At 46.1% G+C, this 19,047-nt stretch overlaps 1 protein-coding gene across 1 annotated transcript in view; it reads left to right on the top strand.

Annotated features, from left to right (window-relative positions):
• Window positions 1-572: 572 nt before the first annotated feature.
• The window catches only part of FAT1 (FAT atypical cadherin 1), a 114,681-nt gene continuing 96,206 nt past the window's right edge, over window positions 573-19,047 (top strand). The window contains exons 1-2 of the mRNA XM_079779363.1: window positions 573-715; window positions 14,477-17,759. Of these exons, the coding sequence (XP_079635489.1) occupies window positions 14,495-17,759 (3,265 nt within the window). The 5' untranslated portion in view covers window positions 573-715; window positions 14,477-14,494. The remainder of the gene's footprint in view (window positions 716-14,476; window positions 17,760-19,047) is intronic.

Raw genomic sequence — 19,047 nt, 5'->3', positions numbered from 1 at the left:
CCGCCCGGCCGGTCGGGGCGCGAGGTGCAGGGGTGGCGAGCGGCGATCCGGGGACACCTGGCCGGCGACACTATGCGGACCTGCGCGCCCGCGGAGACCCCCGGCCGACCGGGTCCCTGCTCCGGGGCGCGCTGAGGCCAGGAGGTGCGGGGGCCCCTCCCCCCGAAAGCGCCGCCGCCGCCACCAGCGCCGCCACTTGAGCCAACTTTGCTGTAAGTTTTGATCGGAACGAAGTTGGAGCGGAGGGCGGTGGGCTCGGGGCGCCGCGCGGGGAGTGCCGGGGAGGCGTGCCCCTTGCCGCGTGGGGTGGCCCGCCGGGGGCCCCGTGGGTGCTAGCCCCAGATCGCCCAGCCGCGGACCCCGCTCGCGCCCGAGCTCAGGAAAGGGGATGAAAGAAAGGGGCCCGGCTGGACGGTGGCGGTGCGGTGGCGCCTGCCCACTGCAAAGTTCAGGGCTGGCCCCGGATTCGGCGGCGGGCGAGGGGCGGAGGCGGGGCGGGCGGCGGGGCGGGGGGACGATCCGCGACTGGAACGGAATGGGAATGAGCGAGCAGGGCGCGGTGGAGAGCCGGCCCCAGCCGCTCGGCTCCGGTCCTGGAGCCATTGCTGGAAATCAAAGCGCCGCCGCGGCGCGGGGCTCCGGGGCGGCCGGGCGCGGGGACTTCCGCCGCTGCCTGGAGCTGGGACGCCTCCTGCGCGCCCCCCTCTTCTCCTCGGTAATACTCGTGCCTGCGCAGGGCTTAACCGATCTCTGCTGGATCCATTCTTCCAGTGGGTGAACTGGTACTCCCGGTGGAGGGCAGATGGAGAGAGAGGCCAGTAGCTGAGAGATGGCCTCTTGGAAATGGAGTCGCAGAGTTCTGCCAGATGTTTTGCGCCCCGAAGGGGTGCTGCTCTGAGCTTTCTGTACTGACTGGCGGAAGGGAGAGAGATGCGATTGAGACATGGATAGGCGCGATTGATGAATTTCGGGCTAAACCTTTGCACCGTGTGCTGGTTATCAAGTTTGTTTCTTTTCATGAAAGAGAGAGGCTTTTAAAGAAAGATTCTGGTTCTTTCATGATCTTCCTTTCTCAGAGTGCCTTCTGGGAAGCTCGCTTTCTGTTGTCTGGAAGATTGTTTTGTTCCCACTGATGTGAACTGCAGGGCTTTGAAAACAAGGACGCGATTGTATGCATTAGGAAAGTAAACTCATAAATATTTTCTGTGCAGTTAAAGGGCTTTTTTTCCATGCTTCTGAACTATGGTTTCATTAAGTGGTTTTGTTAAGCAACTCCCTGGTGCCTGGTAGAGTAGATTTTTTAAAAAAAAAAACTGGATATTTACAGTGTCTATTACAATCGAAAAAAATATTTAAAAGGCAAATTATCTGGTTATGTATTTATCTTTACAAAAGCAGATTCTTAAGTCTTTTATATATTCAGAGGTAGGTTTCAGGAGTTTAAGAAGACATCTGCACGTGTTAAATCGAGTATGGTGGTGGTTTTCCATATTACTCCTAGAATTGTGGTTGTTATTTAGTACATGTAGTTAGTAAAGTCACTCATGAACACGAGTTTCTCCAGTGATATAGGTTAATTCTGATCCTTGGCTTTGGGCTTTGTGTTTTAGAAGGACTAGCTCTGGTTTCACCATTATTCCTCTTTCCTTGGTATATGTTTAAGCTTTAAGATGGATGTAAAAATACTTAAAACATTAGACAACTTTAAAAACAGTTGCTATAACTCTTAAGTTATGCTAAACATGGCATTGAACAAGTTCAGTGCAAGGTTTGATTTGAATCAAGTGTGCATTTGTGTACCCACGTCTGGCAAAAATGCACATCTCAAAGGAGCCAAATTCTTTGGCACTCTGAAAGGAAGTGAGGTTGTTGGAGGGCTTCATAAAACCATTCAGGTCAACTGTGTATTCATTTGTATCTTTTAATTAATCACTAGAACCATCCCAGTAGGTTCTTACCATGTCAATAGGTCATTTAAATCCATATTTTGGACAGGTGCCAAGAGAGGAATCTGAAAGTTATGTGCAGACTAACAGTTTTCATTCCGTTGATCCCCTGCCTTAGAGTTAGCTCTTGAGCCACCAGGGAGCCAGCAGTCAGTCACTTCTCTGAATGTCATAGGTGAAAGGGATCATACAGGTTAGATGTTTTCACTCCCTTATCATAGAGTCTACCACAACCTGTTTTCACCCAAGTTTGGCAGATGTTACATAGAGGCAATAGGTTGAATCAAATTAGTTCATTATTGTTGCATTCAATGTTGTCTCCGTGGCCTAGACCTGCTTTAATAGCTGGAAGCCATAAGGCTAGGTGTGTGTTTAATCTTTATGAGAGGGAAATTGCAGTAGGTAAGCTCTCTTTTGACCAAATTATATAGATGATGAAGCCAAACTGTATCTTTCTCTCTGGCTTAATTGTTCAATTTGCAAGTGTTAGTGTATCCTTAGGCACTGGACAGGAGTTTTTGAAATGAGTTGATGCAGGGAACTCATTTAATGAAGATCAGAAAGGTGCCATTTTTTCTTCTCATATTTGAGAGGAACCTTTTATTTCAAACATGTATTTGATCAGATGAAGACTCTGGATATTTCACATTTTAAACTTTTAAAAAAATTCTATCTTTTTTTTAAGTCCTAGATTTTAAGTATATTGCCAAAATTCTTGCTTAATTGTATAGTTTATTATATATGTGGAGATAACGCTATAATAAGTGTGTTCTACAAACCTCTTAGGAAAATCAGTGATTTTTTAATCCTTATCCTTCGTGGATTATTCAAGTATGGAGCCTCATAATAAGCTGGGCAGTGTAGACACTGATCTAGCATCACCTCTAGCCCAGTGGTCGGCAAACTCATTAGTCAACAGAGCCAAATATCAACAGTACAACGATTGAAATTTCTTTGGAGAGCCAAATTTTTTAAACTTAAACTTCTTCTAACGCCACTTCTTCAAAATAGACTTGCCCAGGCCGTGGTATTTTGTGGAAGAGCCACACTCAAGGGGCCAAAGAGCCGCATGTGGCTCTCGAGCCGCAGTTTGCCGACCACGGCTCTAGCCAATTGGGAAGCGTTGTGAGGTGGGTGGCGACCTCGTTCTGAGCTGCTGGAAATGAGAGCTATCTGCAGTCTGCAGTGTTGTTACTGGCCTGGTGGTTGCACCTGGATTTCCTGTTAATTTTGGAGCAATGGATGTATTGTTATTATCCCATGTTATCCCTCCTCCCCTCCCCTTTCCTCTTCAGTCCTGTCTGCCATCCTCCATCCTCAATCCTCATCCATCTGTTCATTCACGAACCCAGCAACTGTGGCTCTCCTCTGTGCCACACATTGATTGGGCCAGACCTCGTGCACAGTGTGAACAAAGTTTGTGTTCTGCCTTCAAGGAGCTTACAGTCCAGGTGGGAGGAGAGATGAGGAGTTGATTCCCAATGTGACAGGAGAGATGCCGCAGGGTGAGGGCAGTTCATCATGACAGCTTAGTGAGCTGGGGTGTGGGGTGGGGGGATATTAGGATGCTCTGAGGGAAAGTGAATCTGGAGGGACTGATTCAGGGAGTGCAAATGACATGCTGTAAAGCAAGTCGTAGAAATGTTAATTACTTGTCAAGTCTTACTTGAGGATTAGGGATTAGTTGCGATTTGATTGTGGTGTTATAAATGGTGAGAAAGGAGACCCCAGACTTAAGCATGCCATGTTATCTTTAGGAAGCGGGTTGGTTGGATCATCACTGCTTCTTTAATTGCTTTCACTTGATTATGAATTGTCTTTTTTCCTTTGTATAGGTCTATGAGTAGGGTTCACAAAGACAGGGAGGATAATGTTATGGACAGTTCAGAAGAGAAGGAAATAAAGAAAAATGGAAGAAAAAGGTGGAAATAACTAAATTGTATGTGAGGAGTGAAGGACAGGAGAAAATAAAGTGATAGTGTTGGCATGATCTTTTAGAACAGGCGTCCTCAAACTACGGCCCGCGGGCCACATGCGGGTGTTTTTGCTGTTTTGTTTTTTTACTTCAAAATAAGATATGTGCAGTGTGCATAGGAATTTGTTCATAGCTTTTTTTTTAAACTATAGTCCGGCCCTCAACGGTCTGAGGGACAGTGAACTGGCCCCCTGTTTAAAAAGTTTGAGGACCCCTGTCTTAGAAGGTACGAGGTGGAGATGTTACAGGGTTAGAGCCCTCACCACTAGATGGTTTCCTCGGCTCTGGACAACTGGGTGGTTTCAAGCTGTAGGACAAGCATGTCAAACTCAAAGGCTAACACGGGCCAGATAAACGAGGTTTAAGTTTATGTGGGCCACAAACAAACAAAAGCTTCCATTTGCATAGACACGTAGGTTTATTTCGAAAGAGACATGCTGCATGCCAAGGGCTGAAATAAGTGAGTCATCGTTAACATAAAATAATAGAACATTTTAATAAAAATTTATATTTTTTTGAACATCAACTTATCAGACACTGAATAACTGTACAAATTAACAAGTGTAACGCACATAAACCTATTTCTCTTGTTCTCCGAAAGTGAAATGTTTCCAGTTGCACACACCAAACAAGTCAGTCCAAGACTAACGATGTGGCAATCGGCTGCTAAAATATTCGCTGCTGGTATTAGTGGAGAGAAATGAATGCAACACGATTATAGTAATCAGTCATTATCGAACGATGTAGTTGGTTACTAATAATTATGTATAACAGGGTATTGTGAAAATTAAGTTATGAAATTTTTATTAAAACGGTGCTTGCATACCGTTATATTGGCCGCAAAAATATTCCCTGTGGGCCGCATGCGGCCCGCGGGCCAAGAGTTTGACATACTCGCTGTAGGATATACTACTTTGGTTTGAAATAAGAAGTACCAGTAAGATTGGGAGGTTAAATTAGTGGAGTAGGCAGCGGTCGGATTATCAGAGGTCTTTAATGTAAGGCTGAAAAGAATATTCTTAATCAGCAGGCTAAAGGGAAACACTGTTTATAAACTAGGGGCTAATATTACAAAGACGCTTTAATGGGATTAGCTTGATTGCAGTGTATAGGCGAAATAGTGCGGGGACCGGAAGGCAGGAACCCAAAGGCTCTGCAGGTGCTGTGCTGAACAGACACAAACATGAACGAGGTGGCCGCATGAGGAATGGAAAGGGAACTGCTTTGAGAAATTGAGAAGGGAAAAAAGTCTAGATAACTTGGTAGACCTGGAGGTTTGGCAGTGAAGAATAAAAGATCATAGAAATCCTGGATTTTCAGGCAGAGAGAGCGTTTGTGGGTGTATTTAGAGAGGGGTGTGTGTAAAAGGTTATGTATCTGTGAGGGGAGGGGAGGAGGCTGTAAAGATTTTAGTCCAATCTCTAGTTTTTTCAAATACAGAAATGGCATCCAAGGATTAAAGAATTTCCTTCAATTCACAGAGTTGATTAGTGACAAAGTTGGGGCTGGATCATAGGTCTTATGTCTCCCAGTTCCTTCTTTTTTATTTAAATTATTTCTTTTTTTCTGCAAAAAGCTTTATTGTTTCATTCGGTCCAATGCACGGGAGAGGGGTTCAGAGTGGTTAAAAGAATGGCTAGTAGTTTGGGGAGCGGCTCAGGCAAAAGCCAGACACCAGGGGAACGCAGAGGGGCCCCTCCAAGGCCTCTGGGCTCCACAGGCTCCTCGTGGTGCTGGAGGTGAGCCTTTGGGAGAGACTCGCCCAGCCCAGCCGGGCGGCAGCCTGCGGAGGTGAGTCAGGTGGGGCCCATCTCCTTGATGAGTTCCACCTCCTCACCCCGGAAGTGGTTCTGCAGGAAGTCACAGAGACGAGGGTCTGCGGGGAGACCCAGGGCCTGCAGCTCCCAAAGGGCCTGGGTCAGGCTCCTCTCCAAGGCCAGGCGGCCTCCATGGCGCCCTGAGTTTTGCCCACTCGCAGCCTTATATTGGAAGATGCCGTCTAGCATTTCATAGCTGGAGAAGAGAAGTAATGCCTGGCCTCAACGTTTCAAAAGACAGGCTGACTCCCTTGTTAGGGGCTAATGCAGCTGGTGACCAAGTTGAAGCCAGTGCTCACTTGTCATTCTGAAAATCCTAGGGCCCTGAGGAATTATGCTGAATCTGCTCTGCCTGTGCTCTGTAAATGGAACAATGAAGCCTGGATGGCAGCACCTGTGCTTACAATAGGATTTACTGAACACAGGGTGGGGCAAAAGTAGGTTTACAGTTGTGAGTATGCAAAACAGAGTTTAATTCTTATATTATTACTAGAGGCCCAATGCACGAAATTTGCACAAGGGGCTCAGCCCTCGAAGCCCCGGCTGCCTCTCGGTCCCACAGCCCCACCCCCCGCCCACTGGTCATTCCCGGAAGGTCATTCCAGAAGGTCGTTCTGCCATCCGGTCTAATTAGCATATTAGCACTTTATTATATAGGATTAATTATCACATCATTTTCCATACAAACAACTGTAACCCTATTTTTGCCTCACCCTGTATTTTAAGCTCACTGTTGAGATCTACAGCTCAAAAAAAAGATTCCTTTTAAAATATTACTGCTCATTGACAACACACCTGGTCACCCAAGAGCTCTGATTCATGGGAAGAGGTCAAAATGTCACTATTAATAGGAGTTTGGAAGAAGTAGGATCCAACCCTCATGAATGACTTGGGTTGGGAGGGGTCAAGACTTCAGTGGAGGCAGTAACTACAGATGTGGTGCAAGTGGAATTAGCAGTGGAGCCTGAAGATGGGAATGAAATGCTGCAATCTCATGATAGAACTTGAACTGTGAGGAGTCGCTTCTGATGGGTAGGCAAAGAGCGTGGTTTCTTGAGATGGAGTCTGCTTCTGGTGAAGGTTCTTTGAAGATTATGGAAATAAACTTAGTTGGTAAAGCAGGGGCAAGGTTTGAGAGGGTTGACTTCAATTTTGAAAGAAGTTCTGTGGGTACAGTAGCATCGCATGCTACAGAGAAATGGTGAGAAGAAGAGTCAGTCAGTGTGGCACACTTCACTCTTGTCTTGGTTTAAGAAATTGCTAGAGTCACCCCAACCTTCAGCAGCCACCAGCTGCCATTGACACCGAGGCAAAACCCGTCACTGGCAAAAAGACTGAGGTTCAGATGGTGGTTAGCATTTTTTGCAGTAACGTATTCTTTTTAATTAAGGTGTGTACACTGCTTAGTTAGACATAGTGTTATTGCACACTTAGTGGACTACAATACAGGGTAGCCCATTTATACGCACTGGGAAACAACAACAAAAATGGTGTGACTGGCTTTATTGCGATATTCACTGTATTGCGGTGGTGTATTTCGGTAGCATTCCACACTACCTCCGAGGAATGCCTGTATTTTGCAGTGGGCAGTGGTGAAAAGGCCGTTTAGCTTAGGTGTGATGGCATCTCAGGAGGCGTGTCTGTGGCATTTGAGGGAGTTTAGGGCTGGGATGCGGGATTCTGTGGTGATCCTTTATGATTAAGGTACAGCAGATGAGATCTTTAAGGGTCAGAATATGTGCATGTATGCAAAGAGTTGGAAGACAGAAATGTATAATGCCAGGCTTTAAGGTGAAAGAATCGGTATGAAAGTATTGAAGAGCATCGGGAAAATTGTGTCCTTTATTCTCTATATGTTATAGGTTGCCTCTGTGTTATAGGCAGCCTGTGACAATATAGAGGGCACAAGGGTGCTAGGGATTAGAGATGAATAGTGTCAAATGAGACACCAGGTCCTGGAGGATGAGTACTGGGAAAAGGGCATTTGATTTGGCATTGATTTGTGGTGCCAGAAGGAACTTTCTGTTGCTGGGTGGACCTGAGATCCTGTGGGACAGGTGAGGGCGGAAGTCATCTCTTTAGAGAGGAGGGAGTTCTAGGGAAGTCGAGGTAGCACAGGAAACTACTTCTTTTGGGAACTCTTTGCCGGTAAAAGAAAGAGAGAAATAGGGTGTTGGTTTGAATGCAGTTTAGTTTTAAGTAGGGATGAACCTGTATTTGTAGACTCTGCAAAGAGTCATTTGAGTGCCATGTTTGAGTGGGGGAGGATTTAGGGAAGAGCCTTAGATGAGGCAGAATTTTAGGGCATCAAGGGTGTCTTTATTTATAGCTGAAGTGGGGGAGGGGGGTCCCCATCTCTGAGATGTGGGAAGAAGAGAGAATAGGGGAAGAGAATCTTGTAAGGAGAGGAAGAGGAGGGATCTTCTACCTGATCACTTTCATTTTCTTATTGTACATTGAACATTCACATTCCTCGCCCATTATTCAGTGAGATACCTGCATGTGTACCGAAATACACAGAAACCTTGTCATCTGACCTGTAATACAACCTTAGTAATTCAGGCTTGGACGAATCGGCCAGTGTTAATTACTGCCTACCCTGCCAAAACATCATTTGAATGATTTCTGTTTGCAGAGAAAAATACATCCAGCGAGATCACCTTCAATCACAAGAGGTAAACAGTCTGTCTGCCTCTGTGGGCAGAGTTTGCCTTGGAGTGTGGATGAGGAGGAAGTGTTGGAGGATGAGCGGGAGATGGTGGTCATGATAGTGAGGAGAGAGAGAGAGAAGGGTTAGCTCAGGGACCCCGGCCCAGCCAGAAACACACACACAGCCCTTGGTCGCCTGTCTCGAGTCTCAGGTCACAGTAGCATGGAACCGCCAGAAATAGTCATCTTCAGAATGCCCACAGACATGTTTTATAGGCTCATGCAGCCGGTAAATTACATAGTACATTTTATATGGAGGCTATTTAAAAAACTTAGGAAGTCTATTTCACTTTCTTCAGGGCGAGAAAACTTTAAAAAAATTATTTGGGATTCGTTAAATCATGTAAATGCTGACATATACTTTCTGAGAGAGTTGTAATGTGCTGAGGAGAGAGATGGGTAGTTTTTCCCTGTCAGCATCAGTAGTTTAAGGACTGTTTTCAGTTAACTCGGAATCAGTTGTTGATCATTTGAAGGCAATATGGGAATTAAGTTATTGCTAGCGTAATCAGACTTATTGCAGCAACAATAAAAACGTAACAACATACAGAGTTACCAGAAGTAGTTAAGTATACACTAAGCCTAAGGCTGCTGTTCAATTCTAGGTTCATAGCTGGGCCCCCACCCAGTTTTATTGAAAAATGTATTAAGATCGCTTAAAAAGATTTAGTATGCGCCCAGACAATAAAGATCTACCCGTTAATTTTTTCAGTGTGAGAACGAAAGCTTCTAAGAGTCCTGTCTGTGACTATTATAATGTAATTAGAAAATGCAGATTTTCTTCCCTGATATAAATGTTATCTGGAAGCTGTGAATTAATTATAGCTGAGTAACGAATAGGCTTTCTTAGGGAGATACAAAGCTTTTATTTGACTCCTATTAAGTGACTTTAGAAATCATAAAACATTTGTTTAATATACAATATTTTTAAAAAAGGAGTCATTTAATTTCATATTTTGTTATTTGACAACGTCATGACATTTTTATTTGAAAATGCAGGTATCTTCCTTGCAATTTAGACATCTTTAAAAAATACCCAAAAAATGTGACACCATTGAAGCCGAACGTTAAGCTCTGACTTTGAGTGGTCAGTTACATTCTAGTTGCATCCCTGGCCTTGGTATGGATGGGAGCTGCAGGAGACATGAGGAGGAACACTGAGTTCTCGGATGTTGTTGCGTGTTTTTTATCATATGTGCAATAGAGAGTTTAGCATTGTTCCCCCTATTGCATCGAGAGCTAGGATGACTAAATAATAAATATACAACACCGAGTAGAATCTGTGTGTTGCATAACCCCGTGGCCACGCAATGTCCGGTTTTCCAGCATAGGAAACTTCTGAATCTGCAGCTTTCCTCCTAACCATATGCAGCCAGATCCTCAGCACGGGGCTGGATTCTGATCTGTGAAGACTGCAGTCACAGGAATTGATTGGAACTCTTTACAATGAAGCTCTCCCTAATGAAGACATATGAGCATATTAATATCTGAGCTCCACCAGAAAAAATTGGTTTTCTCTTATTTTTGCGTTTTCAGGGATCCTGTACTAAAGATAGTTAAGCTTTGGACCCGAGGCCCTTTCCCCTAAAGTCTGCACTGGGTGAATGTTCCCGAATTACTGCGAGTTCCAGTAGCTGATCACCTTCTAAATATCAAAGTGTAGCCTTTGGCTGAAAGGGGTTTTTGAGTTTAATTTTCATAAGCATGCACTCTAGGTGATAATGTACGTTTTAGAGTTTTTAGATGAAATGGTATTAGTATCTTCATTCCCTTCAGCTTAATTGTTTGCTATGCATAGCGTAGCAGCCATAGGTTTTTATTGTTTGTTTTTTGATCAGGGCGTTTTATAGTGAAACCTGAGTTCACAGTTCTTGGTTATATTACTGCAAGGTTAACAATATCTCCTAAAAAATGGCCTTTTTTTTCTGATCAAAAGAACTACACTTAGTAATTTATTCTCATACATAAGTGGGAGAGACTAGGCAAATCTCCCCGGTAGAAGAATCCTATCTAATAAAGAGGGAATATGCTAATTGACCCTCACACCATCACAAAGATGGCAGCACCCACAGCCAATAAGGAGGGGATATGCTAATCGACTGTCCTGCCCTCAATGATGGTGGTGCCCACAGCCAATAAGGAGGGAATATGTTAATTGACTGCTCTGCCCTCAAATATGGGGGCAGGCCCAGCCGCTCTGCTCGCCTGCCTTCGGAGTCACCCAGTCCCCTCAGCCCCCCCACCAGCCACCCAGGGCTGGCCCGAGGTGCAGGCAAGCCTCAGATGGTGGCTGCCCAGCCTCCCAGGGCCTCCCGAGGCTCAGGTAACCAGGGCCGGCCAAGGCTTGCGCTGCCGGCAGTGGCAGCAGCAGAGGTGTGATGGGGCGTCGCCTTCCCCTGATCGCCGGGTCGCCTCCCACCCCTGAGGGCTCCCAGACTGTGAGAGGGGACAGGCCGGGCTGAGGGACCCCCCACTCCAGTGCATGAATTTTCATGCACCAGGCCTCTAATTCTAAATAATTGATGAAGCATAACTCTCTACCCTTAAGTGTGGGCTGAGCATAATGACCTAAGAGTAACTTCATCACGGAGAAACCTGACAAGCACTATTTAACTAACTGAGCAAGATCAGCATCAACATGGAGAAGTCATGGCGATGGGATGTGGTTAAAATGACGCTTCACCCCCTCCCCCAAACACATAGCCCCAGTGTACTCACGGGAAGAACATCAGGCAAATTCCACTCGAGGGACATTCTACAGAATATATGACCCGTTCTTCTCAAAACTGTCAAGGTCATTAAAAATAAGGGAAATCTGAGAAACTGAGTCCAGAGGAGTTGGAGATATGATGGCTCAGCGTAGTGTGGTGGTCTTGGGTTGGGATCCTGGGACAGAAAGAGGGCCTTAGGATTTAAATAGTTAGTAACAGTGTATCTAATTCGCTCATTAGTTGTGACAAAGGTACCATAATAATGTGAGATGTTAACAATAGGGGAAACTGGCCTTCCTAACTTTTCTGTAAATCTGAAACTATTCTAAAATGGATGGATTATGTGAAAAATGGTCCCCTTACTGTCCTCCCCTCCCCCATGTGCCCTAGCCACAAGGGTCTCTGTTGTTTCTCTAACTAGGCTTCTCTACTGAAGCAGATTTGGAGCCCAGGAGATATTGGGGAATATCTGAAGACACTTTTAGTTGGTGGGGAAGTGATGCTACAGGCTTGTAGTGGGTGGAGACCAGGAATAACACTAACACCCTGTAATGCATGGGACAGCCCTCTAAACCTTACCTCCCAAAATCCAAACTGTCAGTAGTGCTGAGGTCGAGAAACCCTGGATCTTTTGAATTTAGGGTTCTCTCTTTTCCCTCGGGTTACTGACCAGTGTCTCTTGCCCTACTTTATTTTTCTCCTTAGCACTTAGTTGTCAGCGTCCGATATGCATGGTTTTCTCGTTTGTCTCCAGGAAATGTATCACCATGGGGATTGATTGGTAGGTTGTTTGGTTGACTTTTATAACCCCAGCATCTACAACTATTCCCAGCACACGGTAGATGCTCATTAACCAGTTAACTGCCATAAGCATCTATAGACGCAAGCAGTGGACCTTTTTAAATTAAATTGAAAATATCGTGGCAGTTAACTGGTTAAATATTTGTTGATTGAATCAAATAATTGATGAAGGGAGTGAATGAATGATAAAGAAAACATATGCTTATGCCAAAAAATTCGGATAGAAAAGTGAAAATGTAAATGTTTCTCCGGCCTCCAAGTCTCCAGAAGTTACCACAGTTAACAATTTATTTTTTAATTTGTGTCCAGAATGTTTCGGTTCATTTTTAAGCACATTCATGTACTCTGCACACAATTTATCTCCCCTTCTTTTTTTTTGCAAACATACATGGGATCAGTTTAGATTTTCCAGTTAATATATCTGGACATTTTTACATATCGACATATACTAGTGGAGTGCGTTCTTACTCCTTTTAATGCATAATATTTTATATGTAGAATTAAGCAAAAATATTTTAATTGCTTTCAATAGAATCCTGGTATACTATTTTGTTGTAAAGTGGGTAACAGTAATTATATATTTCCTAAAACAATGAAATGCTTATTTAACATCACCTTTTTAAGTGTTCTTTAAAGCATTTTGTATATATATTTATCTACTCCTAGTTTGTAAATACCTCAGGATGGGAATCTCTGTCGCCTTTGCATGCTCTGTTCCATAGCAGGCTCTCAGTACCTGGAGGTGGGATGGAATTTAGTTTTCACTTGTTTTGATAAAATTACTGGATCATTACAAAATATTAAAATTTCCCTGGGTTGTAGATCTGCTGACCAAATTAAGAATAGTTCTGGGAGGAAATCGCTTTGTTATTTTGTTTAAATGGGAATTTTTCTTTTAGAGGCTAGGAATCTAATTTCCCTACTTCCCATGCGGAGCTGAGGGGATGATGCTATCTGAAGAACAGGTTAGGGTGCCCAACTTGAACGTGATTCAATATCAATTACGCTTCTAATGGCTTTCAGCATATCAGGCCTTTTCCTTTTTTCCCCTGATGAAATGAGCAGTGGGGCAAAGTTGGCAGGAGCGAGCTGAGCTGAGACACTGTAAATTAATGCTGCCATTTCCACCTGGCTGTTAAACCAGCCCTCCAGGCTGCTGTCCCTTCCACCTTCGGTAGCATTCACATTCCGTGACTGGCCACGCTGCCAAGGGTACAGCCCTGTCCTCGCCTCAGTGCTGGGATGTTTTGTGAAGCTACACTGAGGTACAAGGTGAGTTTGTTGGCATTTAGGCGAACAGATGGTCGGAAATAATTGTTCTGCTCCCCTGCCAGACCTCAGCCATGGACTTCCTCCCTTCCAGACATCTCCCTCTGACCTGCAGTGCCTGCCTCCTCGTTGCATTGATTGGGCATTAGCTTAGGTGATTTGGGTCCGTGTGTGTGTGTGTGTGTGTGTGTGTGTGTGTGTGTGTGTGTGTGTGTGTGTCTTGTGTCCTGGTGACAGGTTGTTCAGTGCCCTCAGGACAGTACTGGTTGTTGACAATGGAAGTGAGGTTGTTGGTGTGGTTTGTGAGATGTGCTTGGTGGACTTGGAGAGGCAAAGTTCTGTTCATCATCAAACTGCGGGTTTTCTTTTTGTAAACTGACTTTTTTTTTTGACTCGTGGTGGTTCAGAGATGGCCTCAGTGTCACACTTGAATGATGTAGTTATTTTAATACACTTAAGTTGTTACAGAGCACTGAGACAGTAAACCCTCCCATTATGTAGGGAGTGAACGTAATCATATAAAGAAATAATTTCAGGATAAATTCTGGGAAACGAGACTACAAGCTATCATTATGGGAGGTGATATAAAGCCACTGTTGAATGTTTTGTTGTTTTACATTAGTTGTTCGAAGCTTCCCATGCTTAGGAGAATGTAGTAGCATGAAGTTTGTGAGCTTTTGAGCATTTATTGTATGTAAGTAAATTTAAACAATGTACTTATCCATCTTTTTAACAAGTGCTTATTCTCTATTTGCCTTGAAGATTTAAGTGTAAGAACACACTTTAGTTTTTATAGTTGCCAATCTTTCATCTGATGCTCATTAGGAAGGCAGAGGGAGAGAATGATAGAAGCATCAACAATGAGAGAGAATCATTGATTGGCTGCCTACTGGGGATTGAGCCCGCAACCCAGGCATGTGCCCTGACCAGGAATCGAACTGTGACCTCCTGGTTCATATCAACCAATGAATCACAGCGGCCAGGGACTCATTAGGATTCTTTAACTTGAGTCGTTAAAATATGAAAAAAAGAGTATCCTTAAACTTAGTATCTCTAGACAAATAAGCGTTGATATACTTATATTGGAAAACAGAAAAAAAATCGACAGCCACTGCATTTATTCAAATTCCACAAAGATAGAAAATGCTTTCTTAAAATCTAAGGTCTAAAGCAAAGTGTAAGAAAACAATGTACAGTTTTTGGTTTTATTTCCCCGACATAATGATTCTGATTTCTCCCTTCTGTTAGGCCCCCGAGAGCGGAGCGATGGGGAGACACCTGGCCGCGCTCCTGCTGCTGCTGCTCCTCCTCCAGCATTTTGGGGACGGCGATGGGAGCCCAGCGCCGGACCAGGCCCCTTTGCAGTTCACACAGCTCCACTACAACGTCACTGTGCACGAGAACTCCGCCGCCAAGACCTACGTCGGGCACCCCGTGAAGATGGGCATTTACCTTACCACCCCATCGTGGGACTTGAGGTACAAAATTGTCTCGGGAGACAATGAAAACCTGTTCAAAGCAGAAGAGTACGTCCTGGGAGACTTCTGCTTCCTAAGAATAAGGACCAAAGGCGGAAACACCGCTATTCTCAACAGGGAGGTGAAAGACCATTACACCTTGGCAGTCAAAGCGGTAGAAAAGAACACTAACGCGGAGGCGCGGACGGTGGTCCGGGTGCACGTGCTGGATACAAATGACCTGAGACCGTTATTCTCGCCCACCTCGTACAGCGTCTCTCTGCCTGAGAACACAGCCATCAGGACCAGTATTGCAAGGGTCAGTGCCACCGATGCAGACATAGGAACCAACGGGGAGTTTTACTACAGTTTTAAAGACCGAACAGACATGTTCGCTATCCACCCCACCAGCGGGGTGGTCGTTTTGACCGGGAGACTTGATCACGCGGAGACCCCGCGCTATGAGGTAGAGATCCTCGCGGTGGACCGGGGGATGAAGTTGTACGGGAGCAGTGGCATCAGCAGCATGGCCCGGCTCACTGTGCACGTGGAACAGGCCAACGAGTGCGCGCCCGCGATCACCGCGGTGACATTGTCGCCGTCGGAATCGGACAGGGACCCAACCTACGCGGTCGTAACCGTGGAGGACTGTGACCAGGGAGCCAACGGGGACATAGCGTCTCTAAGCATCGTGGCCGGTGACTTGCACCAACAGTTTCGAACGGTGAGGTCCTCTCCAGGGAGTAAAGAATATAAAGTCAAAGGCGCTGGTGATGTCAACTGGGACAGTCATCCTTTTGGCTACAATCTGACGCTTCAGGCTAAAGATAAAGGCAGCCCTCCCCAGTTCTCTGCTGTGAAAGTCATCCACGTGACTTCTCCACAGTTCCGAGCCGGCCCCGTCAGGTTTGAGAAGGATGTTTACAGGGCAGAAATCAGTGAACTGGCTCCCTCCAACACCCCTGTGGTCATGGTAAAAGCCACGCCTCGTTATCCCCACTTGAGGTATGTTTTCAAAAGTGCGCCCGGAAAAGCTAAATTCAGTTTGAACCACAACACTGGTCTCATTTCCATCTTAGAACCGGTGAAAAGGCAGCAGGCATCCCAGTTTGAACTTGAAGTGACCACAAGTGACAGGAAAGCCTCCACCAGGGTCTTGGTCAAAGTCTTAGGTGCTAACAGCAACCCCCCTGAATTTACCCAGACATCCTACAAAGCATCTTTCGATGAGAATGTCCCCGTTGGCACCACGGTCATGAGCGTGAGCGCCGTGGACCCCGATGAGGGTGAGAATGGCTATGTGACGTACAGTATTGCAAACCTCAACCCCGTGCCGTTTGTGATCAACCATTTCACGGGTGCTGTGAGCACTTCAGAAAACTTGGACTATGAGCTGATGCCCCGGGTTTATACCCTAAGGGTCCGCGCGTCAGACTGGGGCTTGCCGTACCGCCGGGAAGTTGAGGTCCTGGCCACCCTTACCCTCAATAACTTGAATGACAACACACCGTTGTTTGAGAAGATAAATTGCGAGGGAACGATCCCCAGGGATCTGGAGGTGGGAGAGCAAATAACCACCGTTTCTGCCATTGATGCTGATGAACTTCAGTTGGTCCGCTACCAGATTGAGGCTGGAAACGAGCTAGATTTGTTCAGCTTAAACCCCAGCTCCGGCGTGTTGTCATTAAAGCAGTCACTAATGGAAGGTTTGGGGGCAAAGGTGTCGTTCCACAGTCTGAGAATTACAGCTACCGATGGAGAAAACTTTGCCACGCCGTTCTACATCAACATAACCGTGGCGGTCAGTCGCAAGCCGGTGCACTTGCAGTGTGAAGAGACCGGGGTTGCCAAAATGCTGGCAGAGAAACTGCTGCAGGCGAATAAACTGCACGGCCAGGGAGAGGTGGAGGACGTCTTCTTCGATTCCCACTCTGTCAATGCGCACGCACCCCAGTTCGGCAGTGGCCTGCCAGCGGGCATCGAGGTGAAGGAAAACCATCCCGTGGGTTCCAGCATCCTTCTCGTGAACGCGACCGACCTCGACACCGGCTTCAATGGGAAACTGGTCTACGCCATTTCTGGAGGAAATGAGGATAGCTGCTTCCTTATTGACATGGACACTGGGATGCTAAAAATTTTATCGCCCCTTGACCGGGAGACAACAGACAAGTACACCCTGAATATCACCGCGTCTGACCTTGGTCTGCCGCAGAAGGCCGCCTGGCATCTTCTGGATATCCGGGTTCTGGATGCCAATGATAACCCCCCCGAGTTTTTGCAGGAGAGCTACTTTGTGGAAGTGAGTGAGGACAAGGAGGTGGGTAGTGAAATCATCCAGGTGGAAGCCGCCGATGAAGATCTCGGGCCAAATGGACACGTGACGTACTCCATCCTCACCGACACCGATAAATTTTCAATCGACAGCGTGACTGGCGTGGTTAAGGTCGTGCAGCCCCTGGATCCCGAAGTCCAGCCCGTGCATTACCTGAAGATCGAAGCCAGGGATCAAGCCACGGAGGAACCCCGGCTGTTTTCCACGGTGCTTCTGAAAGTCTCAGTAGAGGATGTTAATGACAACCCCCCTAAGTTCATCCCACCGAATTACCACGTGAAAGTGCGCGAGGACCTTCCCGAAGGGACCATAATCATGTGGTTGGAGGCCTATGACCCCGACCGAGGTCAGTCTAGTCAGGTGAGATACAGCCTCACGGACCACGGAGAAGGCCACTTCGATGTGGATAAACTCAGCGGGGCAGTTAGGATCGTACAGCAGCTGGACTTTGAGAAGAAGCAGGTGTATAACCTCACCGTGAGGGCCAAAGACAGAGGGAAGCCGGTTTCTCTGTCATCCACGTGCTACGTGGAAGTGGAGGTCATCGACGTGAACGAGAACCTGCACCCGCCCGTGTTCCCCAGCTTTGTGGAAAAGGGGGCGGTGAGAGAAGATGTCCCTGTTGGTTCGTCCGTGATGAAAGTGTCCGCTCGTGATGAGGACGCAGGAAGAGACGGGGAGATCCGGTATTCCATTAGAGACGGTTCTGGCATTGGGGTTTTCAAGATAGATGAAGAAACAGGTAACTGTGTGCCTATTTCTCTGTTTGGTCTCCCCTCCCGTTTTTTCTACAGTGACACCTGCCCTGTGCTGGCTCCTTCACAGTCCCCTCATGTTCCCCGTTGGCCTGTTAGGGCTGGGGATAGCAGTGGCAGTGCCCGCGCATGCTTTCTGTCCTCTTGCAGGTGTCTGTATGTAGAGTGAGTCATGAAGATGGAACCGGTGGGACCTGGATGAGCTGTCCTAAAATCAGTCAAAAATAAGGAAGCATTGAAATCATGACGACCGATGCGGATCTCTATCTATGTCTCTGCTCTTATCTGATCAGAAGCATCACTGTGGTTTTGCTGTAACTTGGAGAACCTTGGCAGAGTTTTTGCAGCTAGAATGTTTGCAGACTTAGAGCAGTCACTTCCACCCCCTCTAGCCTGCCGTGCAGAGGTAACTGCAAACACGCAGAATTGTGCAATGCACCGAGAGAAGACTCTGCTAAAACTTCTGCCCCAGGATCTGCTTTGCTCACTGCCCCCTGCAGGTCTTGTGTGAGAGGCTGATGGAGAATGTTGAGTGGAGAAGACCTGGCTTGGGGTTCTGGCTCCTTCAGTTGTTAGTTGGGTGATTTTGGACACATTCATTCTTTTCTTAAAATTGACTTTCTTCATCTGTAAGATGGACACACTCAAAATTACCACCAGGTTTACGTGAGGATGAGGTGAAAGAACACGGGCAGGATTGCTAGCAGGTGTTAGAATCTAATAGTGTCTTGGAAATGGTAGCCGTGCTTTGTTAGGATAGCATTCCACCTAGCAAAGGTCCTCACACCAGAACACCGGAGGCAGCCAGTTCATGCTAGAGAGTGTCCTGTTTTGCACTTTGTACATATCTCTTAATTTAGCTGCTTTTCATAGCTAATTCCTACAGTTATATGTCATTCTCCTCTGATGGGATGTGAACCTTTGTATTACTTTGCTGGTGCTGCCATAACGAAGCACCACAGACTGGGTGGCTTAAACAACAGGAATTAATATTCTCACAGTCTGGAAGTGGAAGTCCAAGGTCAAGGTGTTGACATGGGAGGTTTCTTCTGAGACCTCTCCTTGGCTTATAGATGGATGTCTTCTCTCTATGTCTCCACATGCCTTTCCCTCTGTATGTCGCTGTCCTCATCTCTTCTTATAAGGACACCAGTCGTATTGGATTAGGGACCACCCTGGTAACCTCATTTTAACTCTTAGGGCCCTATCTCCTAGTACAGACATGTTCTGCGGTACAGGGATTAGGACTTCAATACACGAATTTTGGGTGTTATA

This window comes from Cnephaeus nilssonii (assembly GCF_951640355.1).
Source record: "Cnephaeus nilssonii genome assembly, chromosome: 8".
NCBI classification, from domain to species: domain Eukaryota; kingdom Metazoa; phylum Chordata; class Mammalia; order Chiroptera; family Vespertilionidae; genus Cnephaeus; species Cnephaeus nilssonii.
Note: the sequence above shows the minus strand (reverse complement) of the source record. Positions and strands in the feature narration are given on the sequence as shown.